Source organism: Dermochelys coriacea, chromosome 20 (genome assembly GCF_009764565.3).
Source record: "Dermochelys coriacea isolate rDerCor1 chromosome 20, rDerCor1.pri.v4, whole genome shotgun sequence".
NCBI lineage: Eukaryota > Metazoa > Chordata > Testudines > Dermochelyidae > Dermochelys > Dermochelys coriacea.
Window position 1 is genome coordinate 7,826,026 of NC_050087.2, and position 24,305 is coordinate 7,850,330.

The window sequence follows — 24,305 nt, forward strand, 5'->3', positions numbered from 1 at the left end:
AACTCCCAGATCTTTCTCCGCAGTCTTGCTGCCAAGCCAGTTTCCCTCCATTCTGTATCCCACACAACACACACACCTCATAACCACACCACACAAACACCACATCATACAATGTGGGCAAACAACACACTTATCGTACAACACCGCACCACAGAATGCACCCCCCTGCACAATGTACACACAATGTACATACAACACAACATGCAACATACACAACGCACTATATGTAACCACAGAATACGGACAACACCCACCCATTCCACCCAATGGACACCACACAATGTGCACACACCCATTCTGGTGCCATCAGTAATTGTGATCATCGTTAATTATACACCCAGAACCAAAGCCCAACAGCCAGGGCTGGGCAGCAAAGTGTCTGAGATCCCCGTGGATCAGGGACAGATGGGTGGACAGGGGGCTCTGCAGTGTCTTATGGGGAGGCCCAAGCAGGGCACAGTCAGATCATTCCCCCCCACACACACACACACTTTGCTTTATGAGCTCAACACATCTTGGAGATTTATATTTGCAAAAAGCAGAGCCCAGGAATGGGCCCAAATACCCCCAGTGGGAATGGGATCAGCCAGAAATGGTGCAAGGACAAGTGACTTAGAAAGGGGGGAGCAGAGATCCTGACCCTGAAAGTTGCCCCACCCCACAGCCTGTTCATACTGCCCCGTGCACGCCCCCACTCCTTGTCCACACTGTCCCACGTGGTCTCCCCACGCCCTGCCCCACTCCCTGTCCACACCACATGGCCTGCCCAGCAACACTGCCACAAGTCTCACTTTTCAAAGCTTCGATCCAGTTTCCATGTGTGTGAACAATGCAGCGCAGCTCCGCTTGGCACTGGTCTGTGCTGCCAGCCCACTGAGGCCAGGCGCGCTGCGGGGAGGCTGAGCAGGCATCTCTGCAGAGCCATGACCCAGAGTGAGCCAGGAGGAGCAACCTGCGCCCATGGAGTTACAGCGCTGGGAAGTGGGTCAGCGTCCCTCGTCCAAGCCCTGGGCTGTATACAGACTCCCCACCAATGAAGGTGCTGGCTGTGTTACACAGCCAGACTCCCACCACGTACACACACACATACAACCCCTTCACTGCCCGCACACACAAACCCCCCCTGCACTGTTCACACACACACATGCCCTCCCATATCACACAGGCTGCAGCCTGTTCCCACCCGTCCGCCTCCCCCTCCCACCCCGTGCGTCGGAGAGTGACCCCCCAGTAACGGGCACGGAGACGCAGGCTCCCAGCAGGTCCCTCTGGGCGCTGTTTATTGCGGGACAGTTGGCAGCTGCAGGCCAAGTCTCTATTTACAACAGTCCAAATGGGGGAAATGCTGCTGGGGGCACCTCGCACCAGGGCAGTTGGGGCCACAGCTCTCCACATTTAACCCTCTGAGCTCTGGGGTCCTCTGACCAGCCTCCAGGCCACAGGAGCTCAGCTGCTGTGCTCAGCTCCTGCTCACACGGCCCACTATGATGGTGGATTGGCCCCATTCCCAGCCACACGGGCTCAGTGCCACGAGCCAAGGGGCCCAAGGCCGGCCTCTCCCTGCCCAGCATCACCCGGAAGAAAGGCTTTTCTGCTCCCCCTCAGGGACCTCCTCCTATCCCCTCTTTCATGGGCCTGCACAGCCCCCCCCCGCCCTTCAAGCCCTGCCCTCAGGGACCCCCTCCTGTCCCCAGCTGCCTCCTCCTCAGCCCCCCTAGCCCTCCCCTCAGGGACCTTGGGCTCCCTGTTGCTCTCAGTGACTTTGCAAAGGGGCATCTGACAAACAAGCTTATGGATGCACAGGAAGGAAGAGACTCTTGTTCTGTCACGCCGCCCACCCCCCATGATGGGCAAGCTCCTTGGGGCTCATGGGGCAGAACCCTTCTTCCTCTCTCCAGGCCGGGTCATTTCCGTGGGGCGAGTGGGCATGAGAAGTGTTGTTCTTCCCTGCAGTCAGCAGCGCTGCCCCAAACACTCCCTAGAACAGAGATCAGGGAGTAGGGGGCAAGGGACTCAGTGGGGCTGGTCTCTACAGGGGAGTGAAGGGGGTTGGGGCAATCATCACAGAAACAAACAGTGTCACGTCTGGGACGCGGGCACATAACACACTACAGGGTCCCCCCATCCCCATATGACATCTCCAGGGTTCGCTTGGGTGTGTAATGCTCTGGCAGGCCCCTCTATTCCCATATGACACCTCCAGGGTTCGGTGTGTAAGGCAGTGACAGGCCCTCCCATGCCCTTATGATGCCTCCAGGTGTGTAACACACTAAAGGGCCCCCCCACAAGCAGGTTTGGTTACTGGGAAAGAACACAGACCCCACCCCACACACAGGCAGGGACTAGCTGTGGGGTCCCGGGGCCGCCCCGCTCAGTCCCCGCTGTCCAGCTTCTTGCTGCGCGGCACCAGAAAGATGCCACCATCGGCGGTGAGCTGCAGGGAGAACTCGTCAGGCGAGTAGGGGTTCCCCGCATCGTCCCGCAGCATGAGGAAGACCTCGCGGTACAGCTGGCCCAGCTTCTGCTTCATGAGGCCCAGGGTCTTGTCCACCTCGCAGCGGTCCCGCAGCAGCTGCTGCCGCTCCCGCCCCAGCTGCTCCAGCTCCTGCTCCAGCTGCACGATGTTCTCCAGCTTGCGCTTGCGGCAGTTCTGGGCCGCCACCTTGTTCTTGCCGCGGCGCCGGATATCCCGGATCAGCGCCAGCTGCGGCTCTGTCAGCTGGTACTTGGATACCAGCTCGTTGAAGTCATCCACCGGCAGGTTGACGATCTTCTCGGTGGGGAAGGGGATCTTCATGGCCAAGGCGCGGCGCTCGTCCCGGCTGCAGGCCAGCTCGGCCCGAGGGGGCGCCCGGCCCTTCTCCAGCTGGGGCTTGAACGCCTCCAGAGGCTGCATGGCGAAGGGGGACACTTCCTGCAAGGTGGGCAGCAAGGGGTAGTGTGGGCCATAGTCCACAGGGTACATCTCTGCGTAGTCGGGCCGCAGCCTGCTGGACTCCATCCCCTCGGTCTCCATGGAGTCGGCGTCGCTGTAGTTGAGCGACAGGCCCGAATCTGATTCCAAGTCCTCCTGGGCATTGCAGGGTGGCGGGGGGCCATAGCCCTCAGCCCGGCCCCCCTCAGCCCGCCCGCTGGCCTCCCCCTGGGACTCGCTTAGCAGCCCGGACAGGGACGGAGTCTTGTTGTTGCCCATCTGGTCCAGGGCGTTGGTTCCTGGCCCCAGGTCAAGGCTGGAGGAGATCAGCATCCCAGTGTAGCCATAAGGGGGGTCCATAGGGGGCACAGGGCCAATCCCTAGCCGGGGGCATGGGGCCGCCATGACATCCAGATAGTGGCGGTCATAGACTGGGGCAGGCTGGCTGCAGCTGGGCACCAGGCCATCTCCCAGCGCTGGGCAGTGCCCGTAGTTGGCAGCGGGTGCCATTTGGTGCATGAGGGTGTAGACTGCGGGGTCGTAGGGGGTCTCATTCGGCACATCCAGGCCCTGTGGGGTTGAAAGACACGGGCTGGTTAGTGGCTGCTAGGAGCTTCCCCCGAGGCATCGCTGGGCCAGGCCTCCCATACCTGAGGGATCTGAGGGATCCCATACCTGAGGGTGTTGTCCCCAAAGTACAGGGTAGGGAAACTGAGACACAGGGAGGGTAAGCGGCTTGCTCATGTTAGAGCCAGAGTCAGTGGCAGATTGAGGAATAGAACCCAGGAGTTCTTACTCCCAATTCCCTCCTATAGTCCCACAGTCACACTCCCCACCACCCCCTAGGCCCAAAATACTGGTGCAAAAGCAACACAGGGATCCAGACGGGACCCGTGTCCCCTTCCCTCCTTCGACTCATGTTCCCCCAACCTCCTTCTGCAAACTCCTGTCCCCTCTCCCACCTCATGCTCCCCAACACCCTCCCCCCCAACTCACTCTCCACCAAGCACCTCCCCTCCCCTCCCCCAACTCACTCTTTGTTGCCCTTCTCTGAACCTTTTCCAGTCCCACTGTATCCTTTCTGCGACAGGGCGACCAGAACTGCCCCCATTATTCAAGGCCTGGGCGTACCAGGGATTTATATTGTGGCATTATGATGTTTTCTGTCTCATTATCAATGGATCCTTACATCCTCTTCGCTTTTTTGACTGCTGCTGCACACTGAGCTGACATTTTCCATGGTGATGCCAAGCTCACTGTCTTGAGTGGTAATTATATATTACCATCATTATATATGTGTAGTTGGGATTATGTTTTCTAGTGTGCTTTACATTTATCTACAACATTGGATTTCATCTGCCATTTTGTTGCCCAGCCACCGAGTTCTGAGATCCCTTTGTAGCTCTTCACAATCAGCTTTGGACTTAACTAGGGGTGATTGTGTATCCTCTGCAAACTTTGCCACTTCACTGTTTACCCCCAGAAGTCCCAGTACAGATCTCTGAGGGACCCTGCTATTTACCTCTCCCCACTGTGAAAATTGACCATTTATTCCTACCCTTTGTTTCCTGTCTTTTAAGCATTTACTGACCCACGAGAGCACCTTCTCTCTTATCCCATGACTGCTTATTTGGTTTAAGAGCCTTCTGTGAGGGCCCTTTTCAAAGACTTTCTGAAGGTCCAAGTTCACTATGTCCTTGGATCACCCTTGTCCATGTATTTATTTGCGTACACGTTGCATCTGAAGAAATAGTTTTTTACCCACGAAAGCTTATGCCCCAATAAATCTGTTAGTCTTTAAGGTGCCACCAGACTCCTTGTTGTTTTCACGTATTTATTGACTTCCTCGAGGAATTCTAATAGATTGGTGAGGCATGATTTCCCTTTACGAAAGCCATGTTGATTCTTCCCCAACAAATCATGTTTATCTGTGTGTCTGATAAATCTGTTCTTCACTTAGTTTCCACCAATTTGTCCAGCACTGAAGTTAGGCTCACCGGCCTGTAATTGCCAGGATCACCTCTGGAGCCCTTTTTAAAAATTAGTGTGACATTAGCTACCCTCCAGTCAGCTGAGTCAGAGGCTTATCTCAGTGATAGGTTACATACCACAGTTAGTAGTTCTGCAATGTCATATCTGAGTTCCCTCAGAACTCTTGGGTGAATCCCATCTGGTCCTGGTGACTTATTACCAGGGGTGAAAGTAGGCCGGTACAGGCCGGTACGGTCAGTACCTGCCCTTACGCAGCCGACGTTAAACACTGCGGCAGGGCTGCCGACAAGGTGGGCAAAAGAGGCAGCTGCCCCGGGGCTGGCAATTTAAAAGGGCCCAGGGCTCCCAGCTAGTGCAAGATGGGCTGCACAAGCCAGGCAACATGGATGGGCTGACTGGGGGAAACTGACCCCCCAGCCCTGCCCCTTCCACCCAAGGCCCTGCACCTTCCGGGGGCCAGGAGCTGGGCCCCCATACTGGTAAGAGTTTAATATTACTTTCACCCCTGCTTATTACTGCTTAATTTACCAATTTGTTCCAAAAACCCCTCTACTGACACCTCAGTCTGGGACAGCACCTCAGATCGGTCACTAAAAAAGAACGGCTCAGGTGTGGGAATCTCCTTCACATCCTCTGCAGCGAAGACCAATGCAAAGGATTCATTTAGCTTCTCCTCAACGGCCTTGTCTTCCTTGAGTGCTCCTTTAGCACCTCAATTGCTCAGTGGGCCCACTGGCTGGCTGGCAGGCTTCTTGCTTCTGATGTATTTAAAAACATTCTTACTGTTAGTTTTTGCGTCCTTAGCAAGCAGCTTCTCAAATTCTTTCTTGACCAGCCTTATTTTAGTTTTATGCTTAATCTGCCAGAGTTTGTGCGGCTTCTTATTACCCTCACTGGGACCTGATTTCCAGGTTTTAAAGGATGCCTTTTTGCCTCATACTGTACTGCTTAGCCCTGGTCGCATTCTTTTGGTCCTCCGATTGTCTCTCCTGGTTTGGGGTATCTGTTTAGTCTGAGCCTTTACTATGGTGGTTTTGAACAGTTCCCATGCTGCTTGCAGGCATTTCACCCGTTTGACAGCTCCTTTTAATGTCCAACTAACGGGCATCCTCCTTGGTATGTTGTTAACCCACCATGGTGACATTTAACTTTAAAAAGGTGTTCTTGTGTTATCCCCCTACAAGGATTATACAGTGGTTGCTATTCCCAAGCAGGTCAGCTGTATTCACCTCTTGGACCAGATCCTCTGTTCCACTTACGACTAATCAAGAACTGCCTCTCCCCTCATGACTAGCTCCCAGGACTAGCTGCTCCAAGAAGCAGTGGTGGAAGTTAGTGGTGTCGAGGAATTTTATCTCTGCCTCTTGCCCTGGGGGGACATGTGCCCACTCAGTAGGGGACAATTGAAATCCCCCATTGTTATTCCACTTTCTGTTTTTGTAGCTTCTCCAATCTTCCTGAGCATTTACAGGCACCCTTGCCACTGGTCAGGGCACCAGCATTGCCTGCCCCTCTACCCACACTCTGCAGCACTTCCAGCCCTAGAAAGGGGTCAGGAACGCCTAAGGCTGTGGGGATGGGGAATGCAGCATGCTGGGAACTCACCACCCCTTGGAGATAGAATGGGAGGCCCAGACCATGCTGGGAATATGCCACTCCTTGGGTTGGAGGAATGGAGCATGCTGGGAATACCTTGCCCCTTGGGATGGGATGAGGGGCCCCAGAGAATGCTGGGAACATCCTGCCCCTTGGGATGAGATGGGGGGGCCCAGAGCATGCTGGGAACACCCTGTCCCTTGAGGTGGGATAGGAGGGCCCAGAGCATGCTGGGAATGTGCCAGTCCTTAGTCTGGGATGGGAAGGTCCAGAGCCCTCCCCCTTGGGGTAGGATGGGGGGCCCAGAGCATGCTGGGAACACCCTGTCCATGTGGTGGGATAGGGGACCCAGAACATGCTGGGATTGCCCCACTACTTGTGGTGGGATGGGGGACCCAGAACCTGCTTGGAACATTTCATTCCTGCGGTTGGAGGGGGAATGGAGCATGCTGGGATCACCCTGCCCCTCGGGGAGGGGGTTGCAGGCCCAAAGCATGCTGGGAAGACGCCCAGCCCTGCAGCAGGTGCCTGCCCTATAGAGATGGACAGCGCGATATCGTCCCTACCAGAACAATGGAGCCAATTCATCTCATCAGACAGACTCCCCATTGTGCGGCCGGCCCCCCCGCCCTACCCCCACCAGCTGAACACCACAGCAAGGGCCCTGCAGTGAATGGGGCAGTGTTGGCGCAGGGGCAGGTGAGCGGCTCCATCCCACTGGGAAAATTAAAGAGGCGGTTGCATGTAATTAATACCTGCAGCTCTGCTGGGGCCCTGGGAGGACAGGGTGCTGGGCGGGGGGCTGTGTGTCCCCAGAGCTCAGGCTGCCTCCCTACACTGAGCAGGTCATCTGTGCCTGGGGGAATGGATCCAGGGGGCTGCAAAGAGTCTCAGGGAGGTGGGGCTAGAACTCACCAACAGGAGGCACGCTCCCTTGGCCTGCACAGCTAGCAGCTCCTTTATCCTCTTGGTGGGCCCAGCCACTAGGGGGCAGCATTTCTCCCTCTCTCAGGGATCCCCACTAGGGGGACGGGGATTCGGTCAGCGCTGGGGGCCGGTTAACGCCACTGGGAACTGGGCTGAGGCCAAAGGAGCGGGGAGCAGTTGGGAGAAATTAGATCCAAACATCAGGTCTGGGGTGAGCTCTGTGTTTCCAGCCAGGGCCAGATTGGCTGGGGCAGCCTATTGCAGGGGCGCCCCACTAGTCCAGCCTTGACTTATCAAGGCCAGGCCAAGAGCCAGCCAGTGCACTCCCCTCCTCGAGCTGGCAGTGTCTGTGCCAAGGTGGGGTGGGGGCTGAGCCGTGAGTCCCCTTCCTATGCCAGGCTCAAGGGAACCCGCGTGACTTTCAACCCAGATCAGAATTTCCCCTCTCTAGGTGCTGGGAGCAAGTCACCCGCTAGGGTCTGGGCTCTGAATCTGCCCAACCTCGTGTCACTTGTGTGAGCCTAGAGCAGGCAGCTGGCCAGGAACAAGGCCCCATCGTAAGGGGAGATGCCAACCAAACTCCCTGGGAGACAGGCACCCAGGTGGGTGGCAGTAGCCCAATGGGGATAGGGACCTGGCAACACAGCGCCTTGGGACCCCAGCACAGCTTCTACAATAACTGCCCCTCCAGCTTCTCTAGCGCCCAGGAGATTGCAGGGCTCCGCGCTGGATGCAGCGACCAGCTCGGCCAGCAGGAAGGAGAAGGGGGCTAACAGCACCAGGCACTGCCACTGCCTCAAGCAAGGAGGCTGGGATCCAAAGCTGGCCTGGCTGGGGGAGGGAAGCAGAGGCTCTGTTTGGGGCTCACCTGCAGCTCCGCGATGGACATGATCTCCTGCCAGGTCAGCTCCATCTCCCCCTGCTGGCCAGGCTCACTCACCGGTGGTGCGGGCAGGAGCGTTGTCCGGGCCCGGCCCTGCTGGGGAGGGCAAGGGGGCATCTTGCCGGCCCAGGTCCTGCCCAGCGTCTGCTCCAGAAGGGCCACCCCAAAACCGGCCGTGGCAGCGAAATTCTGTGGCACAAGGAAAGAAGGAATTTGATTGGATAAAGGCCCAGCCTTCCCACTTGCAGATTGGTAGAGACAGGATCCACCCTAGCCTTCCTGCCTGCTGATTGGTAGAGAGGATCCATCCCAACCTTCCTGCCTTCTGATTGGTTGGGACTGGATCCATCCCAGCCTTCCCGCCAGCCAATTGGTAGAGACAGAATCCACCCCAACCTTCCTGCCTGCTGATTGGTACAGATAGGATCCATCCCACCCTTCCTGCCTTCTGATTGATAGGGACTGGATCCACCCCAAACTTCCCCACCTGCCGATTGGTAGAGAAAGAATCCACCCCATACTTCCTGCCTGCTGATTGGTACAGACAGGATCCATTCCAGCCTTCCTGCCTGGGGATTGGTGGAGACAGGATTCACCCCAGCCTTTCTGCCTGCAGACTGGTAGAGATAGGATTCTGCCCCCACCCCTCCCCCAGCCTTCCCGTCTGCTGATTGGTGATATGAGCTATTTCTCTCTCTTGGGAGCTGGAGAGCTCTCTCTGACATGAGGCACCCTGAGGAGCTCTTTGCAGCTTCCAGGTTCCCTAGAGGCCTGAGGCTTGTTCTGTCCAGCATGGCCTGGGTGTGGCTGGGGAAGTGGGGATGCCTGGGATCACCCTGCTCTGTGCATCTCCCTTGGGTCTGCTGGACCTGGAGGGGCCAGGCTCCCCTTGGGCCCCGCTGTGGAGACCGGCTCCAGATCCCAACTCCCCCAAGTCTGAGGGGTTGGGTCGCAGGTCAGTCTGGAGCTGGGTGGCCTGAGGGGTTCTGGCTCTAACTCCTTGCACAGAATTGGATCGGGGGCACCCCCTTCCTGAAGTTCAGTAGGGACTGGATCCAGGCCTGGCTATAGCGGGGGGGGAGGGCGTTCATAGGAAAGACTCCAGTACCTGATTCCAACTGAACTCTGGCAACCTTAGTCCTCCTCCTAACCCAGCTAGGGATGTGGGGTGAGCTCAGGACTACACCCTCCAGCCCCCATGCACCCCGCTGCTGCCCTCTTACCCTACCAGCCTCATGCCTCCTCATTTCTCTTCCCCCTCTGCCTGGGGCGATCTCTCCACCCCCACCTCCCCCTCTACCCCTTCCTGAGCTCCCTCCAGAGTCTCCCACCCTCTGGGGTGTCCTGCTGCATCTGGGGGGCTGGGGCGAGAGGCTGCAGTATGGGGCCCTTTCCTGAGCACCACATTTCATTCTGCAGCCCGGTGGGATGTTCCCCACAGCGATCCCGGGCGTGGCCACTCTGTCTGGTGCCCCGATAAGCCTCCCCTCCCCGGTCGCTCCCCTCACCTCTGAGCCGGTTCTGTGAATTTGCAGCCCGCAGCTGGCAAAATCAGACATTCATGAAGCCGCGAGGAGGCCTGTCTGCTCCTGCAACACACAGATAAGGGACCTTATCACCCGCAGCTGCATGGCCCCGGCATGCACCCCAGCCAGCGGCTGTCAGGCTCATGCCCAGCCAGCTCCCTGAACCCCACTGTGCTCTACCCACCCCCTCCCAGCCATGACCGTCCCCAGTCTCTCTCCAGGGCCAGACACACCCATGAAACTGCCCAAAGCACAAAGGAGGCAGTGTGATCTAGTAGGTAGTGCACTGCACTAGAACACAGGACACTGGGGTTCTGTTCCTGACTCTGGCCTGCTGCGTGACATTGGGCAAGCTGCTTCCCTGCTCAGTGCCTCAGTTTCCCCTCCATGTCTCTGTTCAGCCTGGGAGCTCTTTGGGGCTGGGTCCATTTCTCACTCTGTGTCTGTGCAGCGCCTGGCGCAGCAGCACCCTGATCTCTGTCTGGGTCTCTAGGTGCTGCTGGTACTCACAGAATAATCCTGTTTGCAGCAGGAGCTGATGGTGGGTCATGGAGGGGGCCCCAATGAACCGACTCAGATTGGCCATGATGCTGGAACTCACGCTCCTGCCCTGAGAGACTGCGCCACGCTAATGACCATGAACGGCCAGGTCTTGGATTTACATTGCACCCTCCTGGAGCACAGCACCCCCTAGCGCGACCCTTGGGCAATGGGGCCGGTGCTGACTGCCAGGGGAGAGCACCCCCTATTAAGCCCCTCACTTTGCTTCTTGCAGTACAGCGCCCCCTACAGCCACACTGAGGCAATAGGGCCAGCACTGACTGCCAGGGGAGAGCGCCCCCCTGCTGAGCCCCCGCCCCGCTCCCTGGGTCCCCAGCCCTCCCCAGTGCCAGTGCCTGAGCGTGCAGGCAGGGCTGCCTCCCTCCAGCGATTTCACAAGAGGCTCCTTGCGGCAGGGGAGGCCCCGGGCTGCCGGGAAGAGAAGCAGAAATGGCCCCGTCACTTGCCAGCCCCACCCAGCGCCCATGTTACCCCCTCCCTGCTGGCAGTGCCCTCCCAGAGGAACTTCCCTGCCACTCCATTCAGCTCTGCCAAGCAATGATCCCCACGACCCGACCCTTCCCAGTGATGCTGAAGTTCCCTGTATGGGCAGGTCAGCGTCTTTAACCCCCCAATGGAGCTGAGTCCCACTGAGTTTGTACCACCCAGGAATGAACAAATGACATGGCCAGGACGCATGGGGCACAAAGGCAAGGATCTCGGCTCTTCCCCATAGCCAGACTAACTCAGAGGGCCCCAAAGGCACAGACCTTAGCTCTTCCCCATAGCCAGACTAATTCTGTGGGCCCCAAAGGCACAGATCTTAGCTCTTCCCCATAGCCAGACTAATTCTGTGGGCCCCAAAGGCACAGATCTCGACTCCCTCCATAGCTGGGCTGGTTTTCTGGGGCCCAAAGGGAGAGACCCCAGCTCCCCCACCCCCGCATGGCCAGGCCAGCTCCATGGGGCCCAAATGGACAGATCCCAGGTCCTGCCCTTGGCCCAACTGGTTCCGTGGGTCTTGCAGGGACAGACTCTGGCAGTTCGACACTCCCCTGCCCCACACCCCCTTCTCATTTCCCTCTAAGCCCACCCCAGCTCCAAGGCTAAGGCTTATGAGGAGAGGCTGAGGGAACTGGGATTGTTTAGTCTGCGGAAGAGAAGAAGGGGGGGGATTTGATAGCTGCTTTCAACAACCTGAAAGGGGGCTCCAGAGAGGATGGATTTAAACTGTTCTCAGTGGTAGCAGATGACAGAACAAGGAGCAATGGTCTCAAGTTGCAGTGGGGGAGGTCTAGGTTGGATATTAGGAATCACTATTTCACTAGGAGGGTGGTGAAACACTGGAATGGGTTTCCTAGGGAGGTGGTGGAATCTCCTTCCTTAGAGGTTTTTAAGGCCCGGCTTGACAAAGCCCTGGCTGGGATGATTTAGTTGGGGTTGGTCCTGCTTTGAGCAGGGAGTTGGACTAGATATCTCCTGAGGTCCCTTCCTACCCTGATATTCTATGATTCTATGATAAGGCCAGCCTTCACAGGGTGGGCACCCAGTCACAGCCAGATTCTCAGTAGAGATGGCCCTGCCAGGGGCATGCTGGGCAGCAGCTCCTTGGAAAGTCCAGCCCGGCTCCCCACGTCCTGGGGGTTCAGGTGGGCCTGAAGTGGTAATTTGCGTCCCAAGCGCAGAATGGCCATGCAACCAGATCCGAAAGCGCCTGCCTCCCCCTCCGTGCACTGGGGAAGCCTGAGGAAGTTCACAGGAAAGACGTGGGGGAAGGGGAATCAGCCCAGCCCCGAACCTACAGACACGATTGGGGCAATAAACCAAGGAGACGACGGGTCAGATGTGTGAGACCTGAGCCAATACAAGGGTGAGAAACAAAGGCACACCCTGCTCAGGCCACCTGCTGTCCTTCCCTCCATCCACCCATCGCCAACCAGGGGAGTGTTTGAGTACTTCATCTACGGGAATCCCACCAGAATCCAGGCACAAAGCCCCCTCTACCAGTGCAGTCCCCTCTCACCCATCCCCAGTTCCGCATGGCAGCATCACCCACATTGACAACCCAGCTGGGATCATATGGCTCCACAGGCCCTATTTCTGGGATGCTGTTCTGCAGGGTATCCCCAGACAACGCCTGCCAGGTGCCACCCAGACGCGAGGGGTGGGTCTAACCAATGACAAGCTCTGAGGCCCGGGGGATGCTGGGTATGGTCAGATCAGGATGGGGGGCAGAGCATAGACACAGGAAGTAGAGGTGCGAGGGGGTGTGGCAGCATCCCGAGGCTTTGCACCCAGCATCCCAGCTGCCGGCCCTGCGCCCCTGCTGCTCGGGGTCCCGGCCGTTGGTCCCGCTCCTGTCCAGGGTCTTGGCCACTGGCCCCAGGTCCTGCTCGGCAGCTGGCCCCGGGGGCTCCACTGCTGGCCCCAGGGTCCCAGCCACCGGCCCCACATGCGAGGTCCTGGCTGCCGACTCCACTCCCGTGGCTCTACACTCACCCCTAGCTGTGTTCCCCCCACCATACCCCTGTCCACATCCCCCTCTCCTGGAGCCATAGCCCTGCTCCTGGCCCCAGCTCTAGGGGGCGGTGATAGATGCAGACAGGGATAAGAGGGGTACAGCTCAGCACCCCCACTCCGAAAACTTCCAGCACCACTGGCCCAGAGATGGGCACTGCCAGGGGCCATCCAGGCGGGTCCCATGTAACTGACCAGGCAGGTCAGAGACTGTTTTACAGCTGATTGGTACCAAATGGGCCACACCCATTGCTGTACCAGAGAGGTAGCACACCCATCCAAACCCAGCAGACAGTGCCAGCAGCTACCACCTTACGGCTGTTTCCATGTCTGCGAAACGAGTTTGCCGGGACTCCGGCCAGTCCCTGGATCACAGAGATACCTGCCCCCACAGCCATCCCTAAAAGATCCCCTGGGCTAGTCTCAGCCGAGTTCCCCCAGGCTGACAGGCTCTGGCAACTGAGCTGCCATGGGGGCAGGGCGGGGCTCGCAAGCCCCGCTGGGAAGCTAGTGAGGTGGTTCTGAGCATAAATAGATTTCTTGGCAAAAAAGCAGAAGGGCCCATTCAGATCCCTGCATCCAGCCTGGTAACTGATAGGCACGGATCATTTAGACACACGTCCATCCTCAACCAAAAGCCTCCACATGATGGAGAATCCACCAGTCCCCTGGGAAGCTGCTCCCAGGACTAATTCCCCTCCCGGTTACAGACTCATGTCTCAGCTCCTCTTTGAACTGGGAGGATCCAGCGTCCGGGGCAGGGTATTCCGGAGGCTCCTACTGTCTGTAGTTATTTGTTAGGTGTATTACGGTAGCATCTCGGAGCCTTACTCATGGACCAGGACCCCAGCGTGCCAGGTGCGTATAAACACAGACAGATGGTCCCTGTGCCAGAGAGCTTACAGTCCAATGCAGCCATCTCTGGGGTGGGATGCAGCAACTTCCATCCGGAGGCCTGGATAACACTTAAAACGTCGGTTGACAGCTATGGGACTCAGGGATGTGAAAAATCCATCCCCAAGACCCGGCCGCAGTAATCTCAGTTCTCAGTTCAGACCTTCGCTGGATCATCTCTGTCCTGCTGCATTTCCAAAGGGGCCGATTCAGCTTCAAAAAAATTCTCCAAATCTGCTAGGTTTCTTGGTTTGCTTTTCCCCCCTTCGCTTTTGTCTCCATTCCTGGCAACTTTGAAAGGCTGTTTTCCTCGAAGGCCTACTCTGGTTCAGGGAGGAATTGGTGGGGGAAGGTTTCTGGCGGGTGCTACGCGGGACGGCAGACGAGACGTTCCCAATGGCCCCTTCAAAGCTATTACAAACATTTTGTAATTTTCCAAAAATATATATAATAAAAAACAACGGAATGTGGAAAGAGGAAACAACCCCTTTGATCCCAGAAATATGGGGGTTGGTGGTTTTTCTCCAAAAATCCCCCCACACTCATCATACACACACATGTGACTTAAGTAACCAATCAGAACTGGCCATGGGGAGCTGTCCCCATTCCCAAATCCTTTAGGTGGGCCCTGACCCTGGCCCTGCCCTTGTGTGCCCTGCTCTCAACCTGCTGCCTTTGGGCATTGCGGGTGCACTGGGGTGGGCCCTGGAGGTGCTGGGGAGCAAGTGGCAGCTCCCTGTGGGGGCAGGTTGGCAGAGTGCCCTGTGCTGTCTCCTGCGGATGCTCTGTGGATGCCCCAAGCTGTCTCATCCCTCTTGCCCTGGGACAATAAACACTCCCAGGCCAGCCGCAGGAACGCCCAGCCAGACCGCCCGCTGCGCTCACTTCTGCTTTCAGGTGCTTTCCAGCAAGCGGGAAGAGCAGCCGGCCGCAGCAGCATCCCACCGGGACCAGCGGTCCAGGCTGGGGGGAGCAGAGGGGGCCTCAGCACTGCCACCTTCTGCCGCCAGTGCTTGGTTTCTACCGAAGCCAGCATGGACGGGGTTAATGGGCCTGTTCACCGGGGGTGAACCAGTGGAGAAGCTGTGGATGTGGGGTGAGGAGTGCTGTCCTGCGGGGGGAGCTGGGGACTTCCTGTTGAGGAGCCCAGGTGGTGCCTGGATGCAGGACTCTGTCCGTCTCTCTCATCCTGTCCGTTTGTCTGGTTTTGACCCAGCTCCCCTCCATGTGGATCAGAGCCCCTGGGTCAGGGGCAGCTCCCCACAGGGCTGAGCCCGATGCCAGCTGGGGGCAGATTTGCGCCGAAGCAACATGAGATTCACTCTCCCTCCGCCGGTGTCAGATCCCAAACCTGAGTCCCCCCTTCAGCGCCACCAGTGGGGGCATTTTGCCAGGCCTAAATGTCAGATCCCTCCCGTTCCGAGACACGATCTCCATGTGGGTTAGAGCCCAAGGGAGTGGAAACCAGGACTCCTGGGTTCTCTCCTTTGGCTCTGGCAGGGGAGTGGGGCCTGGGGGGTTAGAGCCATGGGGCTGGGAGCCAGGACTTCTGCGTTCTCTCCTTTGGCCCTGGCAGGGGAGTGGGGTCTGGGAGGTTAGAGCCATGGGGCAGAGAGACAGGACCCCTGGCTTCTAGCCCCGGCTCTGCCCGTGAGCCCTTTGTCAGAGCAGTTTTGCCACCTGATGCTAGGGCCCTGTAGGGAGCAGGGCGCTTTTATTGCAGGGAGATGCAGGGATCAGAGGGTTAAGGCACTGAGTGGCTCCTTCCCCACCGCAGCCTGTGGGCCGTTATCACCTTCTGGGGCCCCTGGTTTCCCGCCCATGTTTCGACATAGGCCCCCTATGATTTCCCAAGGCCCCGGCGGGATGTTGCACAAGGCAAAACCCTCTCTTGGTTAACACTATGCCTGGCTCCCGCAGGGCAGGTCCCCCGCCCCTGCTCCTGGGCCCAGGGTGTGGGACGGGGCGTGGGAGGGCATTTCCTTAGGGGGGGGCCTCCCCACCAGCCCCAGCCACTGTCCAGCCCTCTCAGCTCATCAGGGTGGCCCTGCCCAGGCCCCTTGGCCCAGGCAGCCCTGCCATGGGATCAGCACAATGCACTGTGCTGGGCTCACATAGCAGGACCCTTGGTGCAGACACTGCAGCACCCCCCAGCCATCCACCCAGTGCAGCCACTTGCAAACACTGGTCACTGCCCTTGTAGCATCAGAGGCAGCGTGGCCTCGCGGGTAGTGCACTGGACTGGGACTCAGGAGAGCTGGGATCTGTCCCTGGCTCTGGCCTGCTGGGTGACCTTAGGCAAGCTGTGCCTCTCTGTGCCTCAGTTTACCCATCTATACAATAGGGATCACAGCACTGGCCTGCTTGGTGAAGCGCTTTGAGATCGATAGAGAAGAGCCTGGCAGGATTGTTACCATGGCACTGAGAGCTGGCAGTTTGCTCCAGACCCTGCAACGGCTCTGACAGCTTAGATTCCACCCCCGCCCCCGCCCCCGCCAGCAGTGCTGACCCCTGCCTGCTCCCTCGGTCAAGTGCCCCACCCTGTCCTGCCTTCTGCTGGGTCTCACATACTCCCCCACCAGGTGAGACCCACATCCCCTCCCCCACCCATTCCAGATGTCACCCAGTGGAGCAGGATGGGGATACTTTCCCTCCAGACCCCTGTGCCTCCCAGCTGGCGTCCTGCAACCTTAGCATTAGCAGGAGCCAACGAGCATGTGTGCACCACTGCCCTCTGCTAGGCAGGATAAGGACTGCTCAGCTGTGTGTCAGAGGCCCTGCACTGCTGAGGGGGATTCTCCCTTAGTGCAGGTGGCTTTGACACCAGGAGGATCCGAGTTCCATGTCTCATGCAGCTACGACATGCAGCGTGGAGCTGGACGTGGAGTTCCCAGTGCCCACGGCTTTACTACAAGATTCTGCCCAGCTCCTGTACCTGTTGTGGGAAGACCCTACAATAACAAACCAGCCTATGTGGCACAGTGCTCAGGGAGACCCACAGAATAACAAACCAGCATGTGCAGCCCAGTGATCAGGGAGACCCTGCAACAACAAACCAGCATGCACAGCAGTGTGCTTGGTGGGCTTTTCAAGCTCCCAGTGACATTCAGGTTCAGGCTGGGGTCAGTGCAGGGATGGGGCTGCCTGGGGCTTGAACCCACACCTGGGTAGGTGCGCCCTGGTCTGCTCAGGGCTGGGGCAGGCTAGACAGGCAAAGGGGAGAGACAGGCAGAGACTCTCAGTGGTTGGGGGCATCGGGTTCCCCCAGGACCATTGCTTGTTCTGCCACTTAGCCTGAGACGTAGCTTGTACAAGCGTGTGAAACGCTGACACCCTGAGTATGTTATCAGCAGTGGGGATTCATAGATTCATAGATACTAAGGTCAGAAGGGACCATTCTGATCATCTAGTCCGACCTCCTGCACAGCGCAGGCCACAGAATCTCACCCACCCACTCCTACAAAAAACCTCACCTATGTCTGAGCTATTGAAGTCCTTAAATCATGGTTTAAAGACTTCAAGGAGCAGAGAAGCCTCCCTCAAGTCACCCATGCCCCATGCTACAGAGGAAGGCGAAAAACCTCCAGGGCCTCTTCCAATCTGCCCTGGAGGAAAATTCCTTCCTGACTCCAAATATGGCAATCAGCTAAACCCTGAGCATATGGGCAAGATTCACCAGCCAGATACCCAGGAAAGAATTTTCTGTAGTAACTCAGATCCCATCCATCTAATATCCCATCTCAGGGGATTAGTCCTATTTACATGAATATTTAAAGATCAATTACTTACCAAAATCCCATTATCCCATCATACCATCTCCTCCATAAACTTACCGAGTAGAATCTTAAAACCAGATAGATCTTTTGCCCCCACTGCTTCCCTTGGAAGGCTATTCCAAAACTTCACTCCTCTGATGGTTAGAAACCTTTGTCTAATTTCAAGTCTAAACTTCCTGGTGGCCAGTTTATACCATTTGTTCTTGTGTCCACATTGGTGCTGAGCTGAAATAATTCCTCTCCCTCTCCTGTATTTATCCCTCTGATATATTTATAGAGAGCAATCCTATCTCCCCTCAACCTTCTTTTAGTTAGGCTAAACAAGCCAAGCTCCTTAAGTCTCCTTTCATAAGACAAGTTTTCCATTCCTTGGATCATCCTAGTAGCCCTTCTCTGTACCTGCTCCAGTTTGAATTCATCCTTTTTAAACATGGGAGACCAGAACTGCACACAATATTCTAGGTGAGGTCTCACCAGTGCCTTGTATAATGGTACTAAAACCTCCTTATCCCTACTGGAAATGCCTCTCCTGATGCATCCCAAAACCGCATTAGCTTTTTTCACAGCCATATCACATTGGCAGCTCAGTCATCCTATGATCAACCAATACTCCAAGGTCCTTCTCCTCTTCCGTTACTTCTAATTGATGCGTCCTCAGCTTATAACTAAAATTCTTGTTAATAATCCCTAAATGCATAACCTTACACTTCTCACTATTAAATTTCATCCTATTACTATTACTCCAGTTTACAAGGTCATCCAGATCCTCCTGTATAATATCCCGATCTTTCTCTGAATTGGCAATACCTCCCAGCTTTGTATCATCTGCAAACTTTATTAGCGCACTCCCACTTATTGTGCCAAGGTCAGTAATAAAAAGAGTAAATAAGATTGGTCCCAAAACCGATCGCTGAGGAACTCCACTGGTAACCTCACTCCAACCTGACAGTTCTCCTTTCAGTAGGACCCATTGCAGTCTCCCCTTTAACCAATTCCTTATCCACCTTTTGATGTTCATATTGATCCCCATCTTCTCCAATTTAACTAATAATTCCCCATGTGGCACGGTATCAAATGCCTTACTGAAATCTAGGTAAATTAGATCCACTGCATTTCCTTTATCTAAAAAATCTGTTACTTTTTCAAAACAGGAGATCAGATTGGTTTGGCACGATCTACCTTTTGTAAAACCATGTTGTATTTTGTCCCATTTACCATTGACTTCAATGTCCTTAACTAATTTCTCCTTCAAAAATTTTTCCAGGACCTTGCATACTACAGATGTCAAACTAACAGGCCTGTAGTTACCCGGATCACTTTTTTTTCCTTTCTTAAAAATAGGAACTATATTAGCAATTCTCCAATCATTCGGTACTACTCCTGAGTTTACAGATTCATTAAAAATTCTTGCTAATGGGCTTGCAATTTCAGTTGCCAATTCCTTTAATATTCTTGGATGAAGATTATCTGGGCCCCCCCGATTTAGTCCCATTAAGCTTTTTGAGTTTCGCTTCTACCTCAGATATGGTAATATCTACCTCCATATCCTCATTCCCATTTGTCATGCTACCATTATCCCTAAGATCCTCTTTAGCCTTATTAAAGACTGAGGCAAAGTATTTGTTTAGATATTGGGCCATGCCTAGATTATCTTTAACCTCCTCAGTGTTTAGCGGCCCCACTTCTTCTTTCTTAGTTGTCTTCTTATTTATATGGCTATAGAACCTTTTACTATTGGTTTTAATTCCCTTTGCAACCGGGAAGATCAAACCTGCAACCGGATCTTCGCCCCTACACCTAAAACATCAGCTCTTAGGCAAGGCCCATCAAGCCATACCTGGCCTAGGCACCACAAGAAGGGGACAGAGCACCACACTGAGTGGGCGTGGCTTATATACGGGCAGGTGGGTGGTGTGTGCACATGCGTCAGTGTGTGAGCTCCACTGTCCTCTACTGGATGGAATCCACACCGCTGCACTCTGTGTCATAGCCCCTGTACTGCTCCCAGGGAATCTCTTTTCACATGGGTGTCCATCCGGGAGGGAGTGCCTCTGGAGGCATCTGTCCCATCCTGCTACCATGAGGTTCTGGGGGGGTCTAGGGTGTGACTCCTGTGATGTCCCGGGGGGCTTGTCTCAGGGCCCCTCTTCCAACCTAGGCAAGGCTGAGCCCTGCTCTGAGCCAATGGCCCCTGCCCAGGAGGATTGGCCTTCAGTGTCACTCCACTTGCTTGGAGCCTTGGGGCCAGCCCAGGGGCTCCAGAGGGAAGGACCCAATGGGGATCATGGTTAGTGTGTGTGGGGGGGTGGAGCCGGCCCCAGATTCCACCCTGGTTTTGGCAGTGCAGCCGCAGGGGCACATCCAGCCCCATCTCTGCTCCTAGCAAAGGGGTTCAATCCAGCCCCCCTGCTGGGTTGTTTCTCTGCAGTCACCAATGGAGATGATGCAGACGCTTGGCTAGAATCTGGCTCGCTTGCCCCTGGCCGGAGCAGCTGGCTGGGGGTGGAAGCCTGCGTGGGTTTGGATTGGGAAGGAAGCTTTGGGACTTGCAGAGGCAGCTGCTCCTCGGTGTCGCTGGGGTAAATCCAGAGTCACACCATGCACCTGAGTGGGGTGAGTCCAGCTTCACACCGGCCTAGCTAAGTGCCGAGTTTGGCTTAGAGGGGTGGAAGCGGGCACAGCTCTTCCAACCCTGTGTGCCAAATCAACACCCGAAGCCATGAGCCAGAGCTGGGGTAGGGAGAGGGCTTGGATCCCCCAGGAATGCAGGCCTCTGCCCCCAGAGCTGAAGGAGAATCCCCACTAGCTGTTAGCAGTATAGGGTGTATGACACACAGCTCAGCCGTTATGCTGCACATGTTGCTCTGCTGAGGCTAAGAGAGAAGGGACACCTGCTCCGGCGTGACACACCCTTGGAGACAGGAGTGAGCTGAGACTCTGTGGGGAGATATTTCCTTTGCTGTTTCTCTTTGTTACCAGTCTGAGGACAAAGCTGCCACAAGGCTCAGATCCTCAGAAAGAGAGAGAGCTACAGAACCCCCTTATTGCCCCCCAGTGCAAGGCCCAGGGCCCACCCCCTCTGAGGGCAGCCCCACCCCCTCCAAGGGGGGAGGAGGGCTGCGCTCGGCTGGCCCCTAGTCAGGTACATGGGTACCCAGCCAGGGCCTGGGCACATCCAGTAAGCCAGTGCCGCAGAGCTGCTGATGGCCTGTCTGACAGGGGGCATCACCCCCACTGCTAGATTTCCTTGGTACCTCCAACAGCCTCCTCACCCAGCTCTCAGGCATCCCCAGCACTGGCACATCCCCGGGCGCCTCCATCAAGCCAGCCGCCCCTCTGCTTGGGAGTGTGGGGTTCTGGCAACACCCCCAATCTGAAAAGCAAACAGAGCCCAACCCCCCTGAGCTCTGCCTAGTTTCCAGTTCATGCTAAACGGCTGTGGGTGGCGCTGCACCCCAGAAGTGGCTGCTTTTGGGCAATGGGGGAAGAGGTCCCTGTGTCAGCAGGAAACCCTGTGGGACCCTTCAGGGATAGAATCCAGCCCCTGCTGCTCTAAGTGTGCAACCCCAGGCACTTGAACTGAAGGGAAATCGCTGTTGGCAGTGAGGGGGTTATGACACTCAGTGAAGCAGACCTGCTGCCATCCAGGAGAGGCCAGTGGTGAGCGCTAACTGGTTGGTCACAGGTTTCCAGGAAGAGGCTGGGAAGAGACAAGCTTGGAGCAGGGTCCCTGGGGCAGCAGAAACGGCCCCAGGGAAGGGCAAGGCCAAAGGGCTATTAAGTCCAGGACCTGGCTCCCCTGTGAGACCCCTTCCCCGCAGTGTGTCCAGCCGACCACAGACCTGTCCCTGGAGCCCAGGCCTGGCTCTGCTGCACAGCCCAGCAGCCCAAGGGGCTGGATCAACTCAGCCCCAGCCTCTCTATTTATTACCAGTTATTGCAGTCGCAGGTGCCATGACCATTTCCCTATGTCTCTGTGATATCATGTGGCAGGGAGTTCTGCTGGTTCATACACTCTCCCGCACATGGTCAAGCCCCACCCTGCTGACTTCAATAGAAAACACTGTAGTGAAGCCAGGGCCTCGTGAATCACACGACAGCTGCAGGGAGTGAGCTTAGTACTCTGCCCCAAGAACCCAAACCCCGACACAAGCTAAAGGAAAATCTCCTGCAGCTCTTCACACTACAGGGTCTATGGGCCATGGGTAGCAGTGCTGGGTGCACCCAGGAGAGGGCAGTGGTGCACGTGTGTGACACACACACACACCACCGCCCCAGCCTGGCCATTTAGATTGTCCTTTTCCACCAGTGTCCCACCCAAGCCACAGACCTGGGTTCAACCTTCAAAGCAAATGCTCGACTCTCAGCAACCTACCAGGAGCAGAAACCTGCTGCATGCGCCACAGAAACAAATGCTAGAGCCACAGGGCCACGAGCCCTGGGAGAAGAAGACCTGCCAGTGACCCCTACCCCCACCCCACTCACCCCACACCAAGGGGAAAGTGCAAATGCCCGTGAGCTCCCCCATGGGAGCTGCTTCTCACCTAGCTGGTGAGAGAATTTGCTGACCTCAGCACTGGCTCCACATGTGTGTGTGTGTGTGTGCATACAGTGTATACATGTGTGTGTGCACTGTGTGTAGGGGTGTGTGTGTGCAGTGTGTGTGTCTAGGATGTGTGTATGTGTGTGTGCATGCAGTGTGTCCGTGTGCATGTGCACTTTGTGTGCAGGAGTGTGTGTGTGCACTGTGCATGTGTGTAAGATGTGTGTATGTGTGTTGTGCACCAGAAGGTGATGCAGGGGGAGGAGGGCTGTGTTTTCCACTCACCGCCAGCGAGTCACTAACTCACACCCAGAGACACAAGGGCACAGACGGGAGAAGGAAGCCCCCAGGCTGAGTCCCCCCCCCAAATCACCCTCCTGACCTGCCGTCTCTTTCCTGCCCTCTCAGACACAAACCCTACCCCCCGCCGAAGCCCCAGGATGGGCAGTTGGGGCAAGTCTCCACAGGTCCCCACAGCGCAGCTACTGCCCCACAAGCCACTGAGCGCAGACCCCCAAACCCAGCAGGGTGGAGCCTGTCTGATCAGAACCCCCAGGGGCTGCAGCATCCCTGCCCCACATGCCCCAGGGCTTCATACCCCCAGCTTCCTTGTGGGCCCCGTGCCCTCCCCACGCCTGCCCCCAGACCCATGTGTCCCCAGCCAGCTCACAAGGACGGGCCCTAGCAGCAGGTTTCTGACCGGGATCTGGGTTGGACCCTCCCCACAGCTCAGGCGGCCGGATAGAGATGGGGATCTGGGGGAGGGGAGCGGGGGTGTTGGACAGGGACAGGGATCCTGGTCAGGGGGTTGGATGCAGACCCCAATTGAGGGGCTGAACAGGGCTGGGGATCCGTGCTGTGGGGGGCGGCATTGGAATCTGGGGGTTGGTGCTGGGGTTGCACCCTGCCTTGTTCCAGAGCCTGGGGCCCCAATCCTGGTGCATTGGGGGTGGGGTGCTCCTGAACCACCCCAGCGAGCAGTTCCATGGAGGCAGGACAGGGCTCATCCTCCCACCCCCGCCCATGGTGACCCATCTGCCTTGGGAAAATCTCCCACCCCCAGCTGGGATCTCGGGTTCCCAGCACCTGCCGGAGTGGCACAGCCGCGGGGATCTGAACAAAGTCTCCTTTGAGAGGCCGTGGCTGGGCCGGGCATCGCTGCTGGCTCCTACCTGCCTGGGATCCCCAGCCGGGGGGCGCGCAGGGGTCTCACTCTTTTCCCTGTCTCCGTCACGGTGGCTCCTTCCCACCGGACCCTGAGGTGCTGGGGAAGCCGAGCGTGGTCCCTGCTGCGAGCCGGGGGGCCTTCTCAAGGCACCTCCATCCTGGGCAGCCCTACGGAGGCCCTGGCTGGGCTGTGGGGCACACCGAGGGCAGGGCTCTCGTCCGTGTTCTCTTCTGTGAGGCTCTGCGCCTCTCCCTGGGGTTGCCTGTTATTACATAAGCGGGGCCAGCCCTGCCCCGCCGTCTAACGGCCTCCCGCCCCCCCCCACGAGGTGTGGAGGGGAAGCCACAGAGAGCGTTGTCCCTAGGGGACACTCCCCCCCCCGGCCTCCGGGGGCTGCGCTGCATGGAAACAGGAGCCCTCGCTCCATGGCACACGGTGATAACACAGACACACACCACAACACGACACAATCCCCAACAACACACAGACACGCAAAGACTCCTGCACGCAGCGCCATGCACACACAGCCACACACACGCACTTGTGCATATGCACAAACACAGCCACATGAGCATGCACAGAGCCCCCTCCCCTGCACACAGAGTCACACACACACCCAGCTGCACATGCACTCACACACACAGACACACATACAGCCACATGCCCAAAAACGGAGCCCCACAAACACCCACCCAGCCACACACACACACGCTTGTGCATATGCATAAACACAGGCACAAGCATGTGCACACAGAGCTTGCCTCACCCACATAAAAAGCCACAGACACAGAGCCCCACAAACACACACACAGCTCCATACACAAAGACAACTTTAAAAGGGATTGTTGAGCCCTGAGAAAGACTAACACAAACCCACAGACACAGTCCCCAACTCAGCTGAAATGTTACATGGATTCATCCACAGGGGTGTGTTTTCTTTCTTTCTTTCTTTCTTTCTTTCTTTCTTTCTTTCTTTTCCCCGCATTGGAGCCCAAGAATTTTTGTGACTTTTTGCCACATTTCGGTAAA

General features: G+C 56.7%; 1 protein-coding gene across 5 annotated transcripts; it reads right to left on the reverse strand.

Annotated features, from left to right (window-relative positions):
• Nucleotides 1–1,253: 1,253 nt before the first annotated feature.
• Nucleotides 1,254–23,603, reverse strand: NFE2 (nuclear factor, erythroid 2). 5 transcript variants are annotated; one of them, XM_038378951.2, is made up of 4 exons: nt 23,285–23,603; nt 9,821–9,901; nt 8,298–8,501; nt 1,254–3,484 (listed from the first exon to the last, which is right to left on the reverse strand). In XM_038378951.2, exons 2-4 carry the CDS (start codon nt 9,869–9,871, stop codon nt 2,372–2,374), a joined length of 1,368 nt encoding a protein of 455 aa, XP_038234879.1. In that variant the 5' UTR covers nt 9,872–9,901; nt 23,285–23,603; the 3' UTR covers nt 1,254–2,371. The 5 variants fall into 5 exon arrangements, with proteins under 5 accessions (XP_038234879.1, XP_038234878.1, XP_038234880.1 ...); XM_038378950.2 differs by having other exon boundaries at nt 23,281–23,600; XM_038378952.2 differs by lacking the exon at nt 23,285–23,603 and adding an exon at nt 10,349–10,474.
• Between the last annotated feature and the right edge of the window lie 702 nt (nt 23,604–24,305).